Below are 21346 nucleotides of genomic sequence, written 5' to 3'. Positions count from 1 at the left end.
CGTATCTGCATTATATACAATCATTCCCCATGCAGAAGCCCTCAGGACGGTAGCACAGGCACTAAATGTATACACTGAACTCAAACAAGAACAAATCCACTTTATCACACAGTTGTTGGAATTTTCACTCACCCATAATTATTTCTGGTATGGGAATCAGTTCTATCTGCAGACCCTTGGATGTGCAATGGGGGCTAAATATGCACCTAGTGTGGCGAATATATTTATGGACGATTGGGAATTGGGGGTACTAGCTTGTCCACAGAGTAACCATGTGGTAACATGGCGAAGGTATATAGACGACCTGGTATGGGTTTGGAGAGGTAATGATTCACAATTAAAGGAGTACATACAATGGCTAAATGGGAATAATAGGGGCATTGTACTGACAGCCAAATGGGACAAACAACAGATTGACTTCCTGGATGTAGTCGTCTATAAGGATAAGGACAGGCTTGGTACCCGTACATTCTTTAAGAAAACGGATAGAAATGCGTACATTCCAATCAAGAGCTGCCACCACAACAATTGGCTAAGTGGAATACCTAGAGGCCAATTTACCAGGGTGAGGAGAAACTGTACGAATATTTCTGATTACGAGGATCAAGCGGAGATGCTCCTCCATAGGTTTGTCAACAAGGGATACCAGGAACCCCCGTTAAGACAAGAGATTCAAAGAATTAAGGCTCTTAATAGAGACGAAATTCTAAAGGACAAAGAAAAAGTCCCCAACAACGGTGAATATGATTTTGCAATGTGCCTGGAGTACAATATGCAATACAAAGAAGTGGAACAAATCATCAAGAGATATTGGGGGCTTCTGAAAAATGACCCGGTGTTAAAAATGAGAATACCTACCCAACCAAAATTTATATACAGGAGGGCTAGCAACTTACAAAGAAGCCTAGTAAAAACCTGCATTGAAGAACCTGCAGTTACAAATAGAACTGATATATGCGGACAGAAGGGTTTTTTTCCCTGTAAACAATGCAACCCATGTTTGGTGGCACAAACGTGTAGGAGAACTGCGAAAATATCATATGTAACAGGAGAAAGTTTTCCCATTCGGGAGTTTATTACATGTGGAAGCACCCATGTAGTGTATTTAATATGGTGCCCGTGCGGCTTTCAGTATATAGGAAGGACGAAAAGAAAGCTGAAATCACGAATCAATGAGCACGTGAATAATATCAAAAAAGGTTTTAAAAATCATAGTGTTTCCAGTCATTTTGCTGAGAGGCATGGCCGTGACCCAAGTTTGATGCACTTCAGTGCTCTGCAGAAACTCACCACTAGATGGAGAGGATGCCACAAGGTGCGTGAAATCTCAAAAATGGAAACAAAATGGATCTTTCAAATGCATACCATGAAACCGGGGGGGTTTGAATGTGGAGCTTGACCTTAACTGCTTTATTACAGATGACTAAAAGAATCAAAGGGATTAGGGATTTATCAGATTTTTCACTAGATATAGATGTTAGGCAACAAATCTTGTTACACAAATATAGATGTTAGGCAGTAATTTTGTCACTTATACTATAGGGGGAGTCATAGAGGCAGTACTTTATTACACTAGTCACAGGGGCACAGTATTGGTGGCTGGTCTGATATAAGGACCATGTATTGATATAGGTGCTGGGATTCGTGACTTCCACCTATGCTTTATAGGCTATAACTATGGGATCCCCAAGGGGGAGGAGGGCAACCATCACATCTTTAACACAATATTTATGACCTAGCACTGGTATAGGTCACTAATCCTATGCACATAGGTATGGTTACATTATGTGTAGAATTTATAGGTAGGATAGTATTTTAGGTTTGTATATAGACACAGGCTAGATAACAGTATATCAACTATGCTGAGGCATGGGTAGATTATTCAGAAGGAGGGGTTGTACACATTTTATCATCAGTCAATATAGGGGCATTCATTTCAGTATATGTACAGCAATGTTCTATTCTTGTACTAATAGGTGGAGTGATGCCGGGTATGTGGCACTTTCCTAATGTCAAGGCATATGATTTAAAAAAATGGGAGTTGAATATACATTTATATGGTTTTATTTCTGGCCATAATTATCTTTATCACTAATTATTAAGGGCTGGCATTGTCGGAACTGGGCACGTACCACATGCCCAGAATGCAATAATGTATATAATATAATATGGAAAGTGTTAAGTGTAACAGTGGGGGAATTGAGGAGCTGAACTTATCAGCTGGGTAGGTAGGTGTCACTGCTTACGAAGGAATACACTGAATACGTGGGCGTTAAGGATTGGTGGCATTATTACTGGTTGCTTTGAAAATGAATTCCATTTATGCCCATGTTGTCAGTTAGGAACTCGAGGAGGGGATCTGTGTAAGTTTAATATCATTTTAATATATTTAAAAGTTTTAGTAGCCTGGCGGGAGGTACTGGCAAGCAGAGGAATGGAGCGTCAGGTTAGAGGAAGTAATTAGCATACAGTACAGTTCAAAGCGTCTCGCTGCCGACGCCTGGGCAAGCCCCTGATGAGTCATTACTGACGAAACCGGTAGGGCGTGGCCTCAGGCGCGGCGGCAGTGGAGACGCAGACGAGAGAGAGCGGATGAGGACGTCCATATACGATATGCGCATATCTATTTTATACTTGTGAGTGCAACCTTGTGTTTTATCTTTTTAAAATAAACGGTATTATGCTATGGAAACCTTTCTTTTGAGTTCTTAAGGAGATAGCTGATTTGGTGGAAATCTTCTGATGTACAACACCCTAAACGCAGTTGCTGGTCTATAGACGGTCAGCCAATCAATCTGGTGAGCGCTATATGTATCAGCGGTGTGGGGTGCATGCTGATAGCACACACACGAAGGGTGTCTTTGATTGTGCAAACATCACTGGTGGAGGAAGTTGTTTTTAAAGTCGGTTTTAAGCAGGATTACGCTATGCCTTTTCCTCTTGTTTGTTTGAGACATATATAGGGGGAAGTTGCCAAGGAAAACTGCTGTGTGAATAAGTAATGGAGCGCGTTTGCTGATATCTACATATGTCAGCCTCTGGACATCGGTGAGAGTAAATTATTGTACAGTGGTCCTGAGTTATGCAAATGGGATGTGGAATGAAGGATTTATACAACTGAATTGATATATGTGAATCCGGGACTGTGCAGGATTAATCTAGATACTGGATCTGAATAATAGAGGACATTGATGTGATAGGATCATTGACATTTAACTAATACCTATACTATTAAGTAGGGACGGTCACTAAACCTTAATTGCCATATTGCAGAAGCTGTATATAATCTGTGTCACAGAGTAGGAGCGCTGTACGCATACACAAAGATTGTCCTTTAGGGAGGTGATACCCCCCAGCGTACGTAGCGATCTGCCAGGGTGGAGGTGGTACATTTACTTAAAAAAATTGGCCATATAGTTTAAGAGTGCAAAGAGGAGCGCCTATACCACATAGTAAACTATTTGAGAGGTCCCTGACCTTGCTGCTGATGAGGGGGAGCAGCAGAGCGCAGCTGGACTGGTGCGGGGGTGGAGAGAGGATGAGGTGGAGGAGGCAGAGGAAGAGGAGGACAGCACTGTCGGGTCTGGGGCTGCTGATAATGTGCCAGCAGACGTGGCCAGACTCTTCCCAATGGCAGCGCACATGCTGAGGTGCCTGCGCAAGGACCCAAGGGTGATCCAGATGAAGCAGAGGGAGGACATCTGGATCTGCATGATGCTGGACCCACGTCTGAAGGGGAAACTCAGCCAGTTCCTGCCTGCAGAAGGAGACCGTGCGCAACAAATGAGGGATTTGCAGCGCTTGGAGGAAGCCTTCCCTCAGCCATCCACCCCCACTGTCCAGCCAGCACAGAGGCAGCAGCAGGTGCCTGCATCCACCAGCAGCAAGCGCACGCGCACCACAGACCTGCTGTCTCTGACCAACGAGCATTACATGAGTGTAGAGCTGCCAAGGACTAGAGAGGAGGTGCCTGCAGCAGCATCCTTCTCCAGTCACAGGCAGCGCTTGACCCGCATGGTGGCTGACTACATGGGGTCCTTCAGCGGGCTTGACAGCGTGGCCCCTGTTGATCCCATGGAGTATTGGGTCAAGCACCTGCCGATCTGGAGCGAGCTTGCGCAGTACGCCCTGGAAGTGCTCTCCTGCCCCCCCTTCCAGCGTACTGTCAGAGCCTTGCTTTAGTGCAGCCGGTGGAGTCGTCACTGAGAAGCGATCTCGTCTGTCTCACAAGTCTGTGGACAGACTGACGTTTCTCAAAATGAACCAGGCTTGGGTGGAAGGCGAATTCCTGGCACCTGTTGTCGGCGAGAGGGGGACATGAAGTGGCGCACACACATTACACCTGCTGCTGCTGTATTTCTTCCTGCTGCCTGTGTCTCCACTGCCAGGGAACACATTACAAGGTGCTGCTGCCCATGCGCCACCAGCTATTACGCTCAAAAATAACTGCCTGCCCTGCATTATTTATTTTGAAAAAAAAAACAACATTATTTTAGAGGTGTCCGGGTTGAAAACTGTGCTGTCCCAATTGTGTATTGGACACAATGTGGGCTTCACGACCGCTATCTAGAACCTCATGGTGTTTATTTACGGCCCTGGAACCACCGCTAGTAACCAAGGCCTATTATGTCTCGCCGCCTGCCCTCCTGCCTGCTGCCAGTCTGCCACACACTCAACCTCCTCACGCTGCCTGCTGTTGTATTTCCTCCTGCTGTCTGTGTCTCCACTGCCAGGGAACACATTACAAGGTGCTGCTGCCCATGCGCCACCAGCTATTACGCTCAAAAATAGCTGCATCAATTTGAAAAAAAAAAATTGTAATTAATTTAGAGGTGTCCGGGTTGAAAACTGTGCTGTCCCAATTGTGCATTGGACACAATGTGGGCTTCACGACCGCTGTCTGGAACCTCATGCTGTTTATTTACGGCCCTGGTACCACTGCTCGGAACCAGGGCCTATTATGTCAGTCACATCACACTGCCTGACACACACTACTCCTCCTCCTGTAGCTGCATTGAGCTTCTGCTGTCTGTGTGCTGCTACCACTGCCAGGGAGAACAGAAGAAGAACTATTTTTTCTGCTGCCACCCACTCTCCTACCAGCTATTAAATTTACCACACTACAACTTGCAACTACTTCCTCCTCCTGCTGATGTCTGTGTTTTACCACCGCCAGGGTACACAGAAAAAGGCGCTGTGGCTTGCAATGTGCCACTACCTATTATGCCATCAACACAAATATAACTATGGTGTTGTTATTAAAATACAATATTTCCACAAATGAAGTAAAAAAAATATTACAAAAGAAAGACTTCCAACTTACAACCATTTTGGACACACCTTCTCATGCAAACACTTTTCATGAAGTTAATTTACTATTTTTGATACCTTTTTTTATAACTACTACATCACCACATAATCACTTGATGTTTTTCTTCATAAAAAAGGTGGTTTCATGCATCATTGACCTCCAATACAAGTTTTAAAAGCTATTTAAGGCCAGCTCGAATATTTTACTCGAATACAGACTTGGATAGTGACGTCGGATATCCGAGGTCGAAACGGATATTCGATTAACTCGAATATCGAACTTCGAGTGACTTCGGATAGTTTACTATCCGAATTCGACCAAACTCGAATAGGATAATGAGGTATCCGAGCAACACTGGCATCAGAGCGGCTCACCTTCCTAGCGATTCCAGCGCTGTGTGATCCTCTGTCCCTGGGTCGTCTCCTCTGCTCCTTGTGCAAAATGAAATAGCGGTAGACCAGCTCAGCTCAGCCGGCGACTCCAGCGACAAACAGCACAGATCTCTTCTTCTGCATGGTTTCCCCTGGTGAAGGCTTCTGCTGATGACACGATCAGCAGAAGTCTTCACTAGGGGAAGCCGCACAAAAGAGGAGATGTGTGCTGTTCATAGCTGGAATCACCGACTGAGGTGAGCCGCTCTGCCGCTATTTCATTTTACACAGGGAGTGGAGGAGACCGGTGGGGAAAGGAGGGTCGGGGGGAAGACAACACAGGGGAAAAGGCAGGGAATCCCTGACATTGTGGCGGGTCGGCGGTTCATATCGGCGGACGATGGTAAGTCAGAGATTCCCGGTCTTTGGAATATGAGACACAGGGACTTTTTTCTCCTCATTTTTTGGAAAAATACGGTACATATCAAATGCACATTTCTCCTGGAGGAAAATGCACTATTAATATTTTTTTCTATGTTGCTTCCACTTGGATTAGGTAGTGAAAATCTGACAGATTTTGGACTGGTCCACCTCCTCATGGACTCAGTACTACCTTTAGTCTTTACAAATGCACTCCCTGTAAAGGATCTATGCAAAGATGCCCACCGGCTTCCCTACTCAATTGCACACGATTTTGCCAGTTGGACTGAGGAATTGCAGTCCAGTAAGTGATTTTGTAAATAAAGAAATAACTGAGAATCCCCCATGAGGAGATGAATTAGGCCAAAACTTGTCAGATCTGTTAGATTTTCACTGGCTTCTGTAAGTGACAGAGACATAGAAAAAAAAAGTAATTTATAGTTTACTTAATGTACATTTTACTCTGGTAGAAATGCACATTTAGATGTGTGTATTTAAAATATTACAATATTTTGTGATAGTGGCTCTTTAAGGCAAACCTGTAAGGATAAAAAAGGGTAACGTTAAACCCTAACCTCAGCAGAGGGAAGCCTCTGGATAGACCAAAGGCTTTCCATACCCTCTTCGTCTCCACCTCTGCTGGCCGGGACCCTCTCTGCGCCATGTTCCTATCCGTGTATGAGCACAGTGCTAGTACGATCCGTGTCTGTGCAGTAGCATGCACTAAGAAAAAAAAAGCTGTGCACAAGTGACTTTGTGCTGCTGCGCAGGTGTGGCGAATTGGCATGAATGAAAATGTTCAAGACATTAACAGAAGGTTTAAATTGTGGAATGGGATTCATGACTCCTTATGTAACATGATTGACTTGGCTTCACTATCTTCAGAAACCTGCTAGATTTCATGTTTGCTTGCATAAGCTCACTGGCTCCAGCCTGCTGATTACCTGACATCTAACTGCTAAACAGCAACCAGCACAACTGCCATCTTCATGTTTGCTATTTCCCTGCATCAGTGTTTTACTACAGCTAACATCTAGAAATATGCCTGAAGAAGGGGACTAGATCAGTGGGACAGTTATCCGCCCCCGCCCCCATTTACAATGATAGCACAGCACCAACAATTTGCCCCACACGTTATAGCCGCAGCGTGCCCCCCCCCCAAAAAAAAATAAAACCACCCCCCGATCTCATGTGTAGGTGTCCTCAATATAGGTTGCCAAGCATAGGTGCCCCTAGTATTGTCAGTTGAAGGTCTCCATCACCCCCATAGGTAGCCAGGCCTAGGTGCCTCCAGTATAGGTAGCCATTTGTTGGTGCCCTCAGTAAAGGTAGCCAACTATAGGTGCCACCAGTATAGGAAATCAGGTGTAGGTGCTCTCAGTATAGGTAACCAGCTATTAGGTGCCCCCTTGGAAGCCGGCGCCCTGTGCGACCGATCTGGTCGCACAGGTCAAAGGCCGGCTATGGTGATAGTGGTCCTTTCATACTTTTTTATAACTGTTTACTTTTACATTTACTGTCACATCACTGCTGCACCAGAGTAGCTCCCCATCTAATGTTTATTCAGCATCTTTCATGCAATCCACAGGCAGCTCTGAATTTCTCTTTCCCTAATTCTATATAAATAAAACACTGCATGGATCATATTACCTCCAATGGTCAATTCAGAGTCAGACAAAACTAAACACATCATTACATTCCTTTCTTCCACCTCTTCCAGTTCCTTTTATGAGCTACAACAAAATGGACGCCAACCTTCCTGCACTGCAGACATTGTTTCATCTAACACATAAAAATGTTCTCTAGTGTTTGCTTTGGTATGTTCCCAGTGAGGGCACTTCAATGAGGTTTAGTAATGGGAATCGTACCGTTCCCTCTGTGCACAGCAAGTAAAGAGAGACTAAACGCCCAGCAACACTTCTACGTGTATCATTCTCAAAGGTCATTAGCAAACTCCAAAAAAAAAAAAAAGATCTGCAGCTTTAAACAGACAGTGAATGACGAGAAAATGTTTTTCATTTAAACACTGCCACCTGTGGTCATGACTGGTGTTGCAACATAAGAACAAAACAGAAGTTGTTTCACATAATACAGGCTTGTGTTCTAATATTTAAACATGCCTCCCAATTGTCCTGGTTTTGCCAGGGCTGTCCTGGGTTGGGAGGCTTGGTCCCGTGTCCCGCAGAACTTCTGCTTCTGTAAGAGAAACGCAGGAAAGGGCAGTGGAGGGATGACAGGAACATGCCGAGCCGGCAGTAATGACAGCTCAGGTGATGCAGCTGAAGTTCATCTCAACCTGCATCACCTAAGCTGTCATCACAGCCAGGTCGGCATGCTATTAATTGAGTGACACTGGCACAAAGATTACCTTACCAAGCCTTGTTCGCTGCACCGTCCTCTGCATGGGAGGAGGGAGGGGGAACCACTAGACACCACACAAGTATATTAAAGATAGGGAGGGGGGCACTAGACAGCATGGAACTGTATAAGGGAGGGAGGGAGGACAACTAGACACCAGGGGACCTTATAGGGGAGGAAGGGGGGCCACTTAGGGAGCCATATAAGGGAGAGAGGACCACTAGACTTCAGTGAACTGTATAGGGGAGGGAGGACTACTAGGTACCAGGAAACTGCACATAGAGTAAGGAAGGGGACCATTAGACACCAGTGGACTGTATATGGGAGGGAGCGGGCCACTAGACACCAGGGAACTGTATAGGGGAGTGTGAATCACTAGAGAGCAGGAAACTATATAGGAGAGGGAGATGGCCACGAGACACCAGGGAACTGTATAAGGTGGGGAAGTGAGCATGCCACATGTAAAATTGTTATGAAGCTGGGGGGTCTCTGGAAGAGAGGGGTGGCAAAGCCTCCCCTATCCCCAAAAGCCCTTATCCATACCATAGGGTGTAGGTCCTGGTGAGTGGCTGTTACTGCTTCTGGCTTAGTGATAGCTGCTGGTTATTGGCCATTACTGCTACTGGCATAGTGGCGGCTTCTGGTGAGTGGCCATTTCTGCTGCTGGTGAGTGGCTGTTACTGCTGCTGGCATAGTAATGGCTGCTGGTTATTAGCTGTTACTGCTGCTGACATACTGTAGTGGCGACTGCTGGTGAGTGTCTGTTACCACTGCTGGCATAGTGGCAGCTGCTGGTGAGTGCCCATTACTGCTGCTGGTATAGTGGTGGCTGCTGGTGAATGGACATTACTGCTGCTGGTGAATGGCTGTGACCGCTGTTGGCATAGTGACAGCTGCTGGTTATTGGCTGTTACCGCTACTGACATAGTGGCGGCTGCTGGTGCGTGGCCATAACTGCTGCTGGTGAGTGGCTGTTACCACTGCTGACATAGTGGCGACTGCTGGTGAGTGGCTGTTAGTGCTGCTGGCATAGTGACGCTGCTGGTTATTAGTTGTTACCGCTGCTGGCATAGTGGCGGCTGCTAGTGATTGCCCATTACTGCTGCTGGTATAGTGGCGCATGCTGGTGAGTGGACATTACTGCTGCTGTTGAGTGGCCGTTACCGCTGCTGGCATAGTGACAGCTGCTGGTTATTGGCTGTTACCGCTGCTGACATAGTTGGGGCTGCTGGTGAGTGGCCGTTACCGCTGCTGGCATAGTGACAGCTGCTGGTTATTGGCTGTTACCGCTGCTGACATAGTTGGGGCTGATGGTGAGTGGCTGTTACCGTTGCTGGCATAGTGGCGGCTGTTAATGCTGTTAACACAGTGGCGGTTGCAAATAAGTGGCGTTACTGCTGCTGACATAGTGGTGGCTTTTAATATGTGGCTGCTGCTAAATGGTAGCTGCTGCTGGCATGATGGTGGCTTAGTGGTGGCACAGTGGCTGCCCTCACCCTTCACTCACCAAGTCACTGTCTATGTATCTGCCTCTTCCTCTGCTTTAGCCAAGTTTCAAAGTCCCATAGTTATTGCTGTAGGACAGGACTACAAACAATGCCCGCCGAAGAAAAATATGTCTGAAAATAGACGTCGGTGGCCATTTTTTATAGTCCCATAGTATTCACCATGGGTCTAAAGACAAAGCATGGGGGGAGGCAGAGTGGCGACACAAGTTGGCACCTACATGCAGCGCCACAGCAGCGGCCTGCAAGCTGCATGCAATTAATGCATTAGCCAACAATGCTGCTTTTTATTGCACAACGTGTGCGATTCCCTATTGCCAACAGTCCACCGGACTTAGCTGGCTGCCAGCCAAGAATGCAGATTATTTGGCGGGAAAACACTGCCATTTTCCCTTGGCCTAAAGTGTGTCCCTACCTTTAAGTGTGTATGTACATGGTGCAGAGAGATACCGCGGCACAGCTCACAGCTATGATTCACAGCAGCTGACACTTATCTAGATAAAAAACAAGTACAACACAGTCCAGAGAATTTATACTGTATGTAAATAAAAACTTTCCATTGTGTGGTGTGCTAGAGTTTGGGGTCCACTTTAAATTAATTGTTAACACAGTGCTATATAAATACCTAAGTAAATAAACACTGTAGCAACTAAGGTTATGTGTAGTAGGGCACGCTAGACCGTTTAGGAGTCTTGCCTAAGTTGCCAAATTTTACAGTCATTTTCTTAGTTTCAGCATCAAAAACACTTCCTATAGCTATATATTGCTGTATATTGGTATGTAGCTCCACCCTCCCAGTGATGTCACAGCGTAGGCTGTTTAGTTATGTGGAATCCTCCTCCCAGGGCATTCTGGGAGACCAGGTATATTTTGCACTGGCTTTAGAACTCCCAGTAACCAAACATTTTGCAGAGATCACCTGCAAGGAGTAAAGATGTTGCTACCTGTGATAAATTTCAAAACATAAATCAGGGTGAGGACTGAGGCAAACACTGACTAAATCATTTATAAATGCATTTTGTAAAACAAGTAGGACATTTTTCATAATTACATTATTTTCACTGCATTTCCTCTTTAACATACATTTCAACTCCCTTGCCACACAAAACCAGTAAGGAGTGAAGTAGGCCACAACTATAGCTTTGGTAGAGAAAAATATAATAAGTGACTGTTGCGGCAAACATTTTATAGGTGTCGATACTTGCAGCTCAGTGTTGCACAACCAGCTCTGGAACTGCATAAGGGAAAGAGGGGAGTCACTAAACACCAGGAAAATGTTTAGGGGTGCGAAGGAAATCACCAAGACACAGGCAAACGGTTTGGGAATAGGACCACAAAACACCAGGGAACTGTATAGGGGAGGGAGGAGGACCACTAGACACCAGGGAACTGTATAGGGGAGGGAGGAGGACCACTAGACATCAGGGAACTGTATAGGGGAGGGAGGAGGACCACTAGACACCAGGGAACTGTAGAGGGGAGGGTGTAGGACCACTTTACACCAGGGAACTGTATGGGGGAGGGAAGGTATGACTAGACACCAGCGAACAATGTAGGGAAGAAAGAAAAGCCACTAGACACCATGGAACTATACAGGGGAGGGATGAGGGCCACTAGACACCAGAGAACTGAACAGTGGAGGTACGAGGGCTACTGGACACCAGGGAACTGTAAAGGAGAGGGAGGGTGGCCACTAGACACCAGGGAACTGTATAGGAGAGGGTTTAGGACCACTATAGACCAGGGAAATGTATGGGGGAGGGAAGGGATGACTAGACACCAGAGAACAATATAGGGGAGGAAGAAAAGCCACTAGACACCATGGAACTATACAGGGAAGGGATGAGGGCCACTAGACACCAGGGAACTGAACAGTGGAGGTACGAGGGCTACTGGACACCAGGGAACTGTATAGGAGAGGGAGGGGACCATTAGACTTTGAGGATGGCCAGCGAATTGGCCCCAGGGTTCTTTTTCGGCTTGCTTTGTATTTGAGTTTTCCTGCACTAGCTCTATTCTATTCGGCTTGTTCCAGGCATGTGACTCACACATTACTGAGATCAGAGGATTAAACCGGTCAGTCTCCAAATCAATCTCACTGCAAGCACAGGCAATTATTTTTTATTAAATGCATTTATTAGAACATTGTTATATTTGAATTATGTGTAACAGAAATAATGTTGTAAAAAAAAAAAAAAGTTGCAAACTTTCAAAAAACAAAAAAAGGAAATGACCTGCTGTGCGATCCCTCTCATCAATCTTCAGCTGCCTGCTCACGACTCTCCCCTCCCCCAGCCAGCCTGAAGTCCCAGTACATTGTCATTCATTAGGAACACATGGCTTCAACTGGCAGAGCAATCATGGCCGGATTTCAGGCAAGGCCACATAGGCCATGGCCTAGGGCACCAGGAAAGCAAGGGGCGGGGTGTGGGTCGCAGGGTGACAATAGCAGTTAGCCTGCCGAATATTCATCCTGCTACACAGTGGGCGGCTACCAACAGCCGGATCTGGCAGTCAGGGGATGAAGGGGCAGCAAACTGGCACTTACAGTGCTCTCTTACCTCTCAATTACTCACCAAATGTGCCGCTTGTCAAGGATCTTAGAATCTAATCCCTGCCATCATGTCACTAACTGTTCTCAGCGGATCTTATAATGTAATCCCTACCATCACTTTACTAACAGCCCACACAGGAGCCTACAATCTAATCCCTGCCATCATGTCACTAACTGTTCTCAGAGGAGTTTATAATGTAATCCCTGCCGTCACTTTACTAACAGTCCACAGAGGAGCATACAATCTAATCCCTGCCGTGTTGGGGGTGGGGTGGGGGGGGGAGGTTTAGAATGCTGTGGGCCCAGGGGCAGCTGGTAATAGTGGGCCTTGGGAGGTGAAAAGTACAAACCCAGCCCTGAGAGCAATCATGCTCACCTATTCAAGGCTATAAGACTGAAGGGGAGTATTTAAGGCTTAATAGGCATGAACAGGCAGAGGTCAGTTGCAGAAGATCTCTAAACTGGTGTAGGGGATTGTTTCCTTTTGGTTAACATACTTTTAATGCATAATTTAAGATCATGATCTATCACATGGGGTACCTGTGCCCGAGGTGAAGTTTTTAAAGTGATAGTCTGATCTTTGAGGTTAGTTGGCCATGAGGCTAGTAATCACATCCTATAAATAGACATTTGTTCCGAACTCACTGAGGGAGAACAAAAGGCCACTGTAACAGAAAGAACCCCATCTATCACAATCAATTAGAAGTCTCTAGCAAGATGTGATCAGTGTCCAGTCACGAGAATGGCTTCCCCATGCTGTGAATTTTCTTGTGTCTTATAAGTGCCGACATCCAAGAGAAACATTTCCCACAGTCGGAACACGAGAAGGGCTTCTCCCCGGTGTGAGACCTCTCGTGTCTGATAAGAAGTGACCTGAAATTAAAGTATTTCCCACAGACGGAGCAGGAATACGGTCCCACTGTCACGTGAGTCCTCCGATGGGATATAAAGTTTCCTCTGTGGTCAAAAGATTCTCCGCATTCAGAACAGAAGAACGCCTTCCGAGAGGCATGAGTTCTCACGTGGATGAGAAGATTTGACTTATCTGTAAAATCTTTCCCACACTCTGAACATGAATACGGTTTTGCCCCGGTGTGGATTCTTTCATGTCTAACCAGAGCGGACTTCTGTCCAAAGCATTTCCCACACATGGAGCAGGAGAAGGGCTTCTCCCCCGTGTGAGTCCTCTGGTGTCTAAGAAGGAAAGCCCTCCAGGGAAAACATTTGCCACACTGCAAACAAGCATATGCCTTCAGATCGTGGCTTCTGTTTGCATCCTCGGCCGCGTGCGCCCTCTGGTGGGAGATAAGCTCCGATATCGAACGGATCTGTTCACCACACTCAGAACATGGGAACAATTCTCCCCCTCTAAGATGGGAATAGCCAGGAAATCTTCCCCCATGGGCAGAAACGTCAGAGGAAAGTTCTTCGCTGTCACACAGAGAGTGGATATCGTGGGTGATCAGGTTTTCTCCTGCACAATCAGTTGTAACGTCATCATCTTCTATATCATACTGAGACATCATGGGATGTCGCTCTGTATTATTCCAGATGTATCGATCATCTATAGAATATTAGAAATGGAATAGGATTAGAGGAATAGGATTAGGAAAGTTTTTAAGAATCACTGGATGAGCTCCCTGGCCTTTGGCAGTTTCATCTGCAGCTTAAAGGACAGGTCCGAGGATTAAGCTATTTGTGTAACCTGCTCCACGCAATTTGGGTAATGTTCCTTAACATGTTAGTAAATCAGACACAGGAGTCTCAAACTGGGGTTTAATACAGTATATAATGAGTGGTTTCTGGTTTGAGTGAAAAGTTATCAGAGCTTGATAGGAACGGATGGTTCCCACCTCCCTCACAGCCTCCCCATTACTTGCAACACAGACCAGTGATGCCCAACATCCCCCAGTAGGCAAATACAGTCTTCCCATGATTTCTAATAGAAACTGACCACTTCTGACTCCCCCACTGGGCACATACTGTCTCCCCATTACTTCTAATAGAGGCTAAGGTCTTCTGACTCTCCCACTGGCCACATACTGTCTCCCCATTACTTCTAATAGGGACTGACGTCTCCTGACTCCCCCACTGGCCATATACTGCCTACTAGGGGCTGATCGTTCCTGACTCCCACAAGGGGAAGATACTGGGGAAGGTTCATCAAGAATAGCACAAGAAAAATTGGAGCAAGACAGGTGCAAAACTGCAACATTTGTTCAGAGCGGCCAATCACAAGCCTTATGCACCTACTTCATTCTTTGAACAGTTCTGATCCAGTTTTCCTTGCATTGGTTTGGATAAACCTGCCCCCTTGTTTTTCAATGACTTCTAGTTGAGCAGACGGTTCCTGACTCCCTCACTAAGCACATTGTATCTCCCCATCACTTCCTCCTGGCTAAAGAGGAGTAAGACACTCTTGTTAATACACCACAACAATGTGTGACCCTTGTTTGTATTTAGTGGTCGCTCCTCACCTGTGCTGATCTCTGCTGGAATGTCCTCCTCATATTGCTCATCCACCCGCACGTACATCTCTTTACCGTCTGAAGTTTCAACTTTAATTGTAATCAGGTCTTCACCCTAGATAAGGCACAAAACACAGCATAATCATTATCGATGTATAGTCACAAATGGCCACTGCAGTTTTATGGAAGGGTGCTGTGCTACAGGCAGGAGAAGCTGAAAGTGATACAGGCATCCAGCTGCAGGTATGTCTGGCAATTTTCTACTAGTTATTTTATATACAAGATTTTAGCACCTATATCTACTATATCCGAATGCGCAGCACTTCCACGCATGCGAACTGGATGGGAAAAAACTGCATATTCAGACCAGGGCTGTGGAGTAGGAGTCGGATGATTCAGACACCAGCATGCCGTCAGAATAGCTTGCCGGTGCGATCCTGGACAGTTTTTTTTTGTAGCATGCAATAAGATCTCTATAGCTGTGCACAACATAGCTGTTTGGCTGCAGCTTGGCAGCACCATGGGCGCCGCAGCTGATTTAGAAATGGATGCGGCACCCAGTGGAAATAGGGCCGTAGGGCTCATTCACACTATGAGAGTTGCATTGAGTTTTGATGCACTGCACATAGTGTGTGTTTTACATGGTAACATGACTTTCATTTTATCATTCACACAACCACAGTAAGTTGCTGTGCAATGCATTTCACCTCGTCAAGAATGGTTAAATCTCATGGAAATGCATGCTATGTGAGTTTCAGCACATGGATTATGCAAATAAGCCCAGCTGAATCAGCTGCTTTCCTTTTCCTCTACATCGCTTCACAGTGGATTTACAACTATTTATTTATTTTAAGTATTTATATAGCGACGACATATTACGCAGCGCTGTGCAGAGTATATTGTATTGCCACTAACTGTCCCTCAGAGGAGCTCACAATCTAGTCCCTACTATAGTCATATGTCTATGTATGTATCGTGTGGCGCATGTATCCTAGTCTAGGGCCAATTTAGGGGGAAGCCAATTAACTTATCTGTATGTTTTTGGAATGTGGGATGTTTCTGGTTCAAAAGTGGGTTCATGCTTCCATCTGCTGAAAAGCTTTGTGGAGATGAAGATTTCATTTTTCAGCATGACCTGGCACCTGCTCACAGTGCCAAAACCACTGGTAAATGGTTTACTGACCATGGTATTACTGTCTGTGCTCAATTGGCCTGCCAACTCTCCTGACCTGAACCCCATAGAGAATCTGTGGGATATTGTGAAGAGAAAGTTGAGAGACGCAAGACCCAACACTCTGGATAAGCTTAAGGCCGCTATCGAAGCATCCTGGGCCTCCATAACACCTGAGCAGTGCCACAGGCTGATTGCCTCCATGCCACGCCGCACTGAAGCAGTCATTTCCGCAAAAGGATTCCCGACCAAGTATTGAGTGCATAACTGAACATAATTATTTGAAGGTTGACTTTTTTTGTTTTAAAAAACACTTTTCTTTTATTGGTCGGATGAAATATGCTAATATTTTGAGATAGGAAATTTGGGTTTTCAAGAGCTGTATGCCAAAATCATCAATAAGAAAAACAATAAAAGGCTTGAACTACTTCAGTTGTGTGTAATGAATCTAAAATATATGAAAGTCTAACGTTTATCAGTACATTACAGAAAATAATGAACTTGATCACAATATGCTAATTTTTTGAGAAGATCCTGTATATATTGTCTTTACCCCTCCAGCACTAAGGCTTGCTCCATATCACATCAGATTAGTGCATGGTGACAAGATGGTTCAGCAGATTTGCTGTCACTGGCCACGGCACAAACCACTTGTTGAGACTGCAGCAATTGTCACGCCATGCAGAGCAGTGCTATTATGACACGTCTAGAAAAAAATTGTGCCGGTTGGAACTTTGTGTTCCGTCAATGCAACAAACACAGTGGACGGAATGAACGGAAATATTTTAACAGATCTGAATGGATCCTATGGTCAACATAGCATGTGTCAACATGTCCCTTTGACTGTTGTGGTCTGTGAATTGGAAAGTTTGTACATTTGGTGCAAGATCAATCTAATTTTTTTTTTTAGAAACATATTTATTGAAACTTTTTAAAATAATCAACAGGCAACATGACAAGCTTTTAGCTGCCAGCGCGGATCACATAAGTACATCTCCTTAGTACTCTATACAATATACAGCGGATGCCATTGACCCTTCCCCCCCCCACACACCTTGTCCCCTAACTTCCTTTGCCCAAAATAACAACTCCCCTCCCCTTTAAGCCCATCCCTCCCGTTCCTGCTTGCTCTTCTCGTGCCTAATCTCCCCCACTTACAGGAGCACCTAATGTACATGTCTGGGAAATCTAGCTAATGATTCTTGACCTAGAGAACCTCCGGTCCATCTGTCAACTTCCTGAGTCCATGACCTACTCAATTTGTACTCCACTTATTCAACTTCCAAGTCTACCAATGTCCAAGAAATCTCCTTCAAATACCATGAGGTGAGTCAGAAGGGTGACATGAGGGCTTTCAGATCGAACACTGTAATTTCAGCACAGGAGATTTGGGATGCAGCTGGCGCCACCATAGACCATAATAGGAATTACAGCTATAGCGGCGCACAGTGAGCAACTTCGGCGGCGTCAGAAGACGGAGGTAAAGTTACTTTTAAAGCACTGTAATTCGGCCGCAAGCAATAGCTGGAAGCCGAATTACATAATTCCCCACCATCCACGTGGACCTGGAGGGGAAATAGTAATTAACACCGCCGGGGCTTGTGCAGCAGCAGGACAAGCTATATATATATATATATATATATATATATATATATATATATATATATATATATATATATATATATATATATATATATATATATATATATATATATATATCTTTAGATTGTAAGCTCGCAAGGGCAGGGCTTTCTCTCCCCCTTTTGTGTCTTGGAAATCATTATACATTTTATTCATCATGTTACTTTTATCACTGTCATTACCACTTCTGTATTTTGTATCATTTTTTGTATTTTGTCACTAATTATGTATCTTGTATATTAGTGTACACCATTGTCTGTATTATTATGTACCCCATGTTTGTTTCTTACTTTGTACATCGCCACGGAATCTGTTGGCGCTTTATAAAATAATAATAATATCATCTGTATCCTGCGCCCAAGTCTCCTGATGGCGATTTCATATGTATGCTGTCAGATGTTGTGCAGCAAAAGTAGCACAATTATATGATCTCCATTTTTTAAAGAACTTTTTAGTGTTCAATCTCATTTTATGGTAGAAGGGAAAAGTTAGGCGCCATGTTCTACTCAACAGGAGTAATTAGACGTGAGTGACTCTTATTTATTCACCGCCTTCAGAGCATGGAGTCTTGGAGGGGCGTTACCAGAAACGGATTCTGCGCTAGCAGCACTGACTCTGTGGCACCTTGAAGCAATCCTGAACTAAAAATAAACTGATGAAAACATCTACAGTCCTAATCCTGACTTCCTAGAGCCCCCCACGTATTTTGTGTTTAAAAGATAAAATTGTACACTGAACATTTAACGTGCTTTTAGTGTTCCACAGCAACAGTCTTTTTTTTCTATTATTTGCATTCAGAAGTGTTTCTTTGCCATGCAAGAGTTGTATTGTAATGAAAGAGACTATACAGTCTAAAATCAACATGTCATTTATCTAGTTTTCTTAAAATGTTTAATGCCTTCCCGGGTCTTGTTTGTGTAACTCACCCTCTCTTATAGCCATAGCCATACTTATCCCGCACATTGCCCTGTGACCTGCACTTCCCAGAGGCCCAGACTGCCACATCCCTACCATATCCTCATTCTCCCCGGGTTGACCAGGTCTACTTAACTACTAGAAGCCTGCTCCAGAAAAGACACTGTAGCACAAGCAGAGCCAACAATTGCAGATACGTTTCTGTTTAGTGATGTTTGACTGTTCATATCCGTTTGCAATTCAACTGACATTTTTTTTTAATAAGACTAATGTTAAAGAGAAACCATGACCAAGAATTGAACTTCATCCCAATCAGTAGCCGATACCCCCTTTTGCATGAGAAATCTTTTTCTTTTCACAAATTGATCATCAGGGGGCTCTGTATGGCTGATATTGTGATGAAGCCCCTCTCACAAGAAACTCTGAGGACCATGGTACTCCTGGCAGTCTCCTGTCTGTGAACCTTGTTGCATTGTGGGAAATAGCTGTTTACAGCTGTTTCCAACTGCCAAAAAAGCATGCAGCATCTACATCACCTGCCAGCAGTAAAAAGGTCACCATGTGATAAATGTCAGAATGTAAATCAGGGATTTACATGTTTTTTACAATGGGCAAACACTGACTAAATCATTTATACATAATTATTGTAAAAATGAAGCACTTTTTTTATTACATTATTTTCACTGGAGTTACTCTTTAATGTCTGTTACCTTTATTGTAAAAAAACAAACAAAAAAAAAACCTTATAAAACACAAAGGCAGCCGCAGGACCAATGGATGCTTTGCTGGTGCTGCGCTTGAGGCTTTCTATATTGAACAAATTGGCTACTGCTTCTCTATATGAATTGATGTTATTTAATGAAACCTGCATTTCCCTCTACCTGATAATGGTGGGGAATCTTCTGATCTTCCCGTGTGGAATCCCAGGAATAAAGAGGACTGAGACATCTCTCTGGTGAATTTCTGTCACTGGATTCATCTGTAGGAAACACACACACACTGACTCATAATTTATCTTTATATCGAAAGATTGATTTTTCTTTTCCAGTCATACCAACTTCTGCTCCCAAAGAGGCATGTAACAAGCAGGAAGAAGGTGAGTATGGGCATCCTTCCCTCCCCCACAAAGCACTGTGACCAATGGTGGTAGGCATGGGAGTTCTTTCGGCACACCGATCAAAGCTTCTTCTTATCTTAATTTTGGTCAATCAGATAAAATTGTTTTTTCGGGTTCATACAGGATTATGCAAATTATATATATGCAAATGTATGCAGCTTAAAAATTGACCAAATGTTAAAAGTCATGCACCTTGGTCATACCAATGGTAGTTCACCATATAAAATAAATAGCATACAGCTGGAAACATCAGACTTGGAGAAGGACTTAGGAATACTGGTTGATAACAAGTTAAGTAATAGTATAAAATTGCCAAGCAGCGGTAGCTAAAGAAAATACAATTCTGGGATGGATAAAACTGGAAATATTATCTCAAGATGCCAGTATCCTACTCCCTATATATGTATAAATCACTTGAGAGGCCACATCTGGAGTATGGGGTATAGTTTTGGGCACCACACTACAGGAAGGGCATTGACCTTCCAGAATAGGTACAAAGATAGGCAACTAAATTAATCAAGGGGATGAAAGATTTCACTTACCAAGGTTGAACAAACTGGGCTTATTTAGCTTGGAAAAAAGGTGACTTAGAGGAGACCTGATTAACATGTATACATACATCAGAGGGCAATACAAAAGCTTGGCAAATGAGCTTTTTGTCTCTAGGGTTGTACAACGGACAAAGGGACATGATCTGCGTGTGTAAGGAAAAAAAACGTTTTTGCCATCTATTTAGAAAGGGGTCCTTCACAGTGCGAGTGGTTAAAATCTGGAACATCTTACCTCAGGAAGTAGTTATTGCAAACTCTATATCTGCATTTAAAGGGGGCTTGGATGCTTTTCTTGCATTGAAGGGCTTCCACAGCTATAATTACTAGGCAATTTCCTGGAGAGTTGATCCAGGAATTTATCTGACTGCCATCTGGAGTCGGGAATTAATTTTTCTATTTTAAGGCTAATTGGCCAAGGCCTTGTAAGGTTTTTCACCTTCACCTGGATCAACTGGGGTATGTGCAGGTTAAGGATGGTGGTTTTTTTTTTTTTGTTTGTTTTTTTCTGGTTGAATATGATGGATGGATGTCCTTTTTTCAACCAAACTAACTGTGTAATGGCACCGTGGTGGGATTGGATTGACCCCTTTACAAGCTGTATACATTTGCATATATAATTTGCATAATTCTGTATTAACTCAAAACAATTTAAATCTCATTGACCATCCATAGCGATACATTTGTACAGCATTCAGCCCAGAACTGTACCCGAGGGATCATGCCACAATCCCTGCTGACAACAGCTCTTAAACGTTGCTTTTGATGTAAAATCACACTTTAGAGACAACTGAAAAGCTGTCATGAATCATTCTGCAATATTAAGATAGTTTGAGCACAATTTTGTAAAAACATGTTAATTTCTGAACACAATGGGGAGTAAAATCAAAGCCTCAGTGCCACAATGCCTCAACCCCCAAAGCCACAATGCCTCAACCCTAGTATGCACATCTACGTGGGTCCTCCA

At 44.3% G+C, this 21346-nt stretch overlaps 2 protein-coding genes across 4 annotated transcripts in view; both read right to left on the bottom strand.

Moving 5' to 3' along the window:
• LOC137534287 (oocyte zinc finger protein XlCOF22-like) overlaps positions 1 to 7808 on the bottom strand; it is a 30821-nt gene extending 23013 nt beyond the window's left edge. Inside the window, exon 1 of the mRNA XM_068255717.1 lies at positions 7753 to 7808. Within this exon, the coding sequence (XP_068111818.1) occupies positions 7753 to 7795 (43 nt within the window). The 5' untranslated portion in view covers positions 7796 to 7808. The remainder of the gene's footprint in view (positions 1 to 7752) is intronic.
• A 4271-nt stretch (positions 7809 to 12079) lies between these two features.
• The window catches only part of LOC137534283 (oocyte zinc finger protein XlCOF8.4-like), a 46303-nt gene continuing 37036 nt past the window's right edge, over positions 12080 to 21346 (bottom strand). For all 3 annotated transcript variants that reach the window (XM_068255710.1, XM_068255711.1, XM_068255709.1), the window contains 3 exons: positions 19596 to 19693; positions 14997 to 15102; positions 12080 to 14083 (listed from right to left, as the gene is read on the bottom strand). In XM_068255710.1, coding sequence (XP_068111811.1) covers positions 13254 to 14083; positions 14997 to 15102; positions 19596 to 19693 — 1034 coding nt within the window. In that variant the 3' untranslated portion in view covers positions 12080 to 13253. The remainder of the gene's footprint in view (positions 14084 to 14996; positions 15103 to 19595; positions 19694 to 21346) is intronic.

The sequence above is a fragment of the Hyperolius riggenbachi genome, chromosome 10 (assembly GCF_040937935.1).
Source record: "Hyperolius riggenbachi isolate aHypRig1 chromosome 10, aHypRig1.pri, whole genome shotgun sequence".
NCBI classification, from domain to species: Eukaryota; Metazoa; Chordata; class Amphibia; order Anura; family Hyperoliidae; genus Hyperolius; species Hyperolius riggenbachi.
This window is presented reverse-complemented; position numbering and strand designations above follow the sequence as displayed.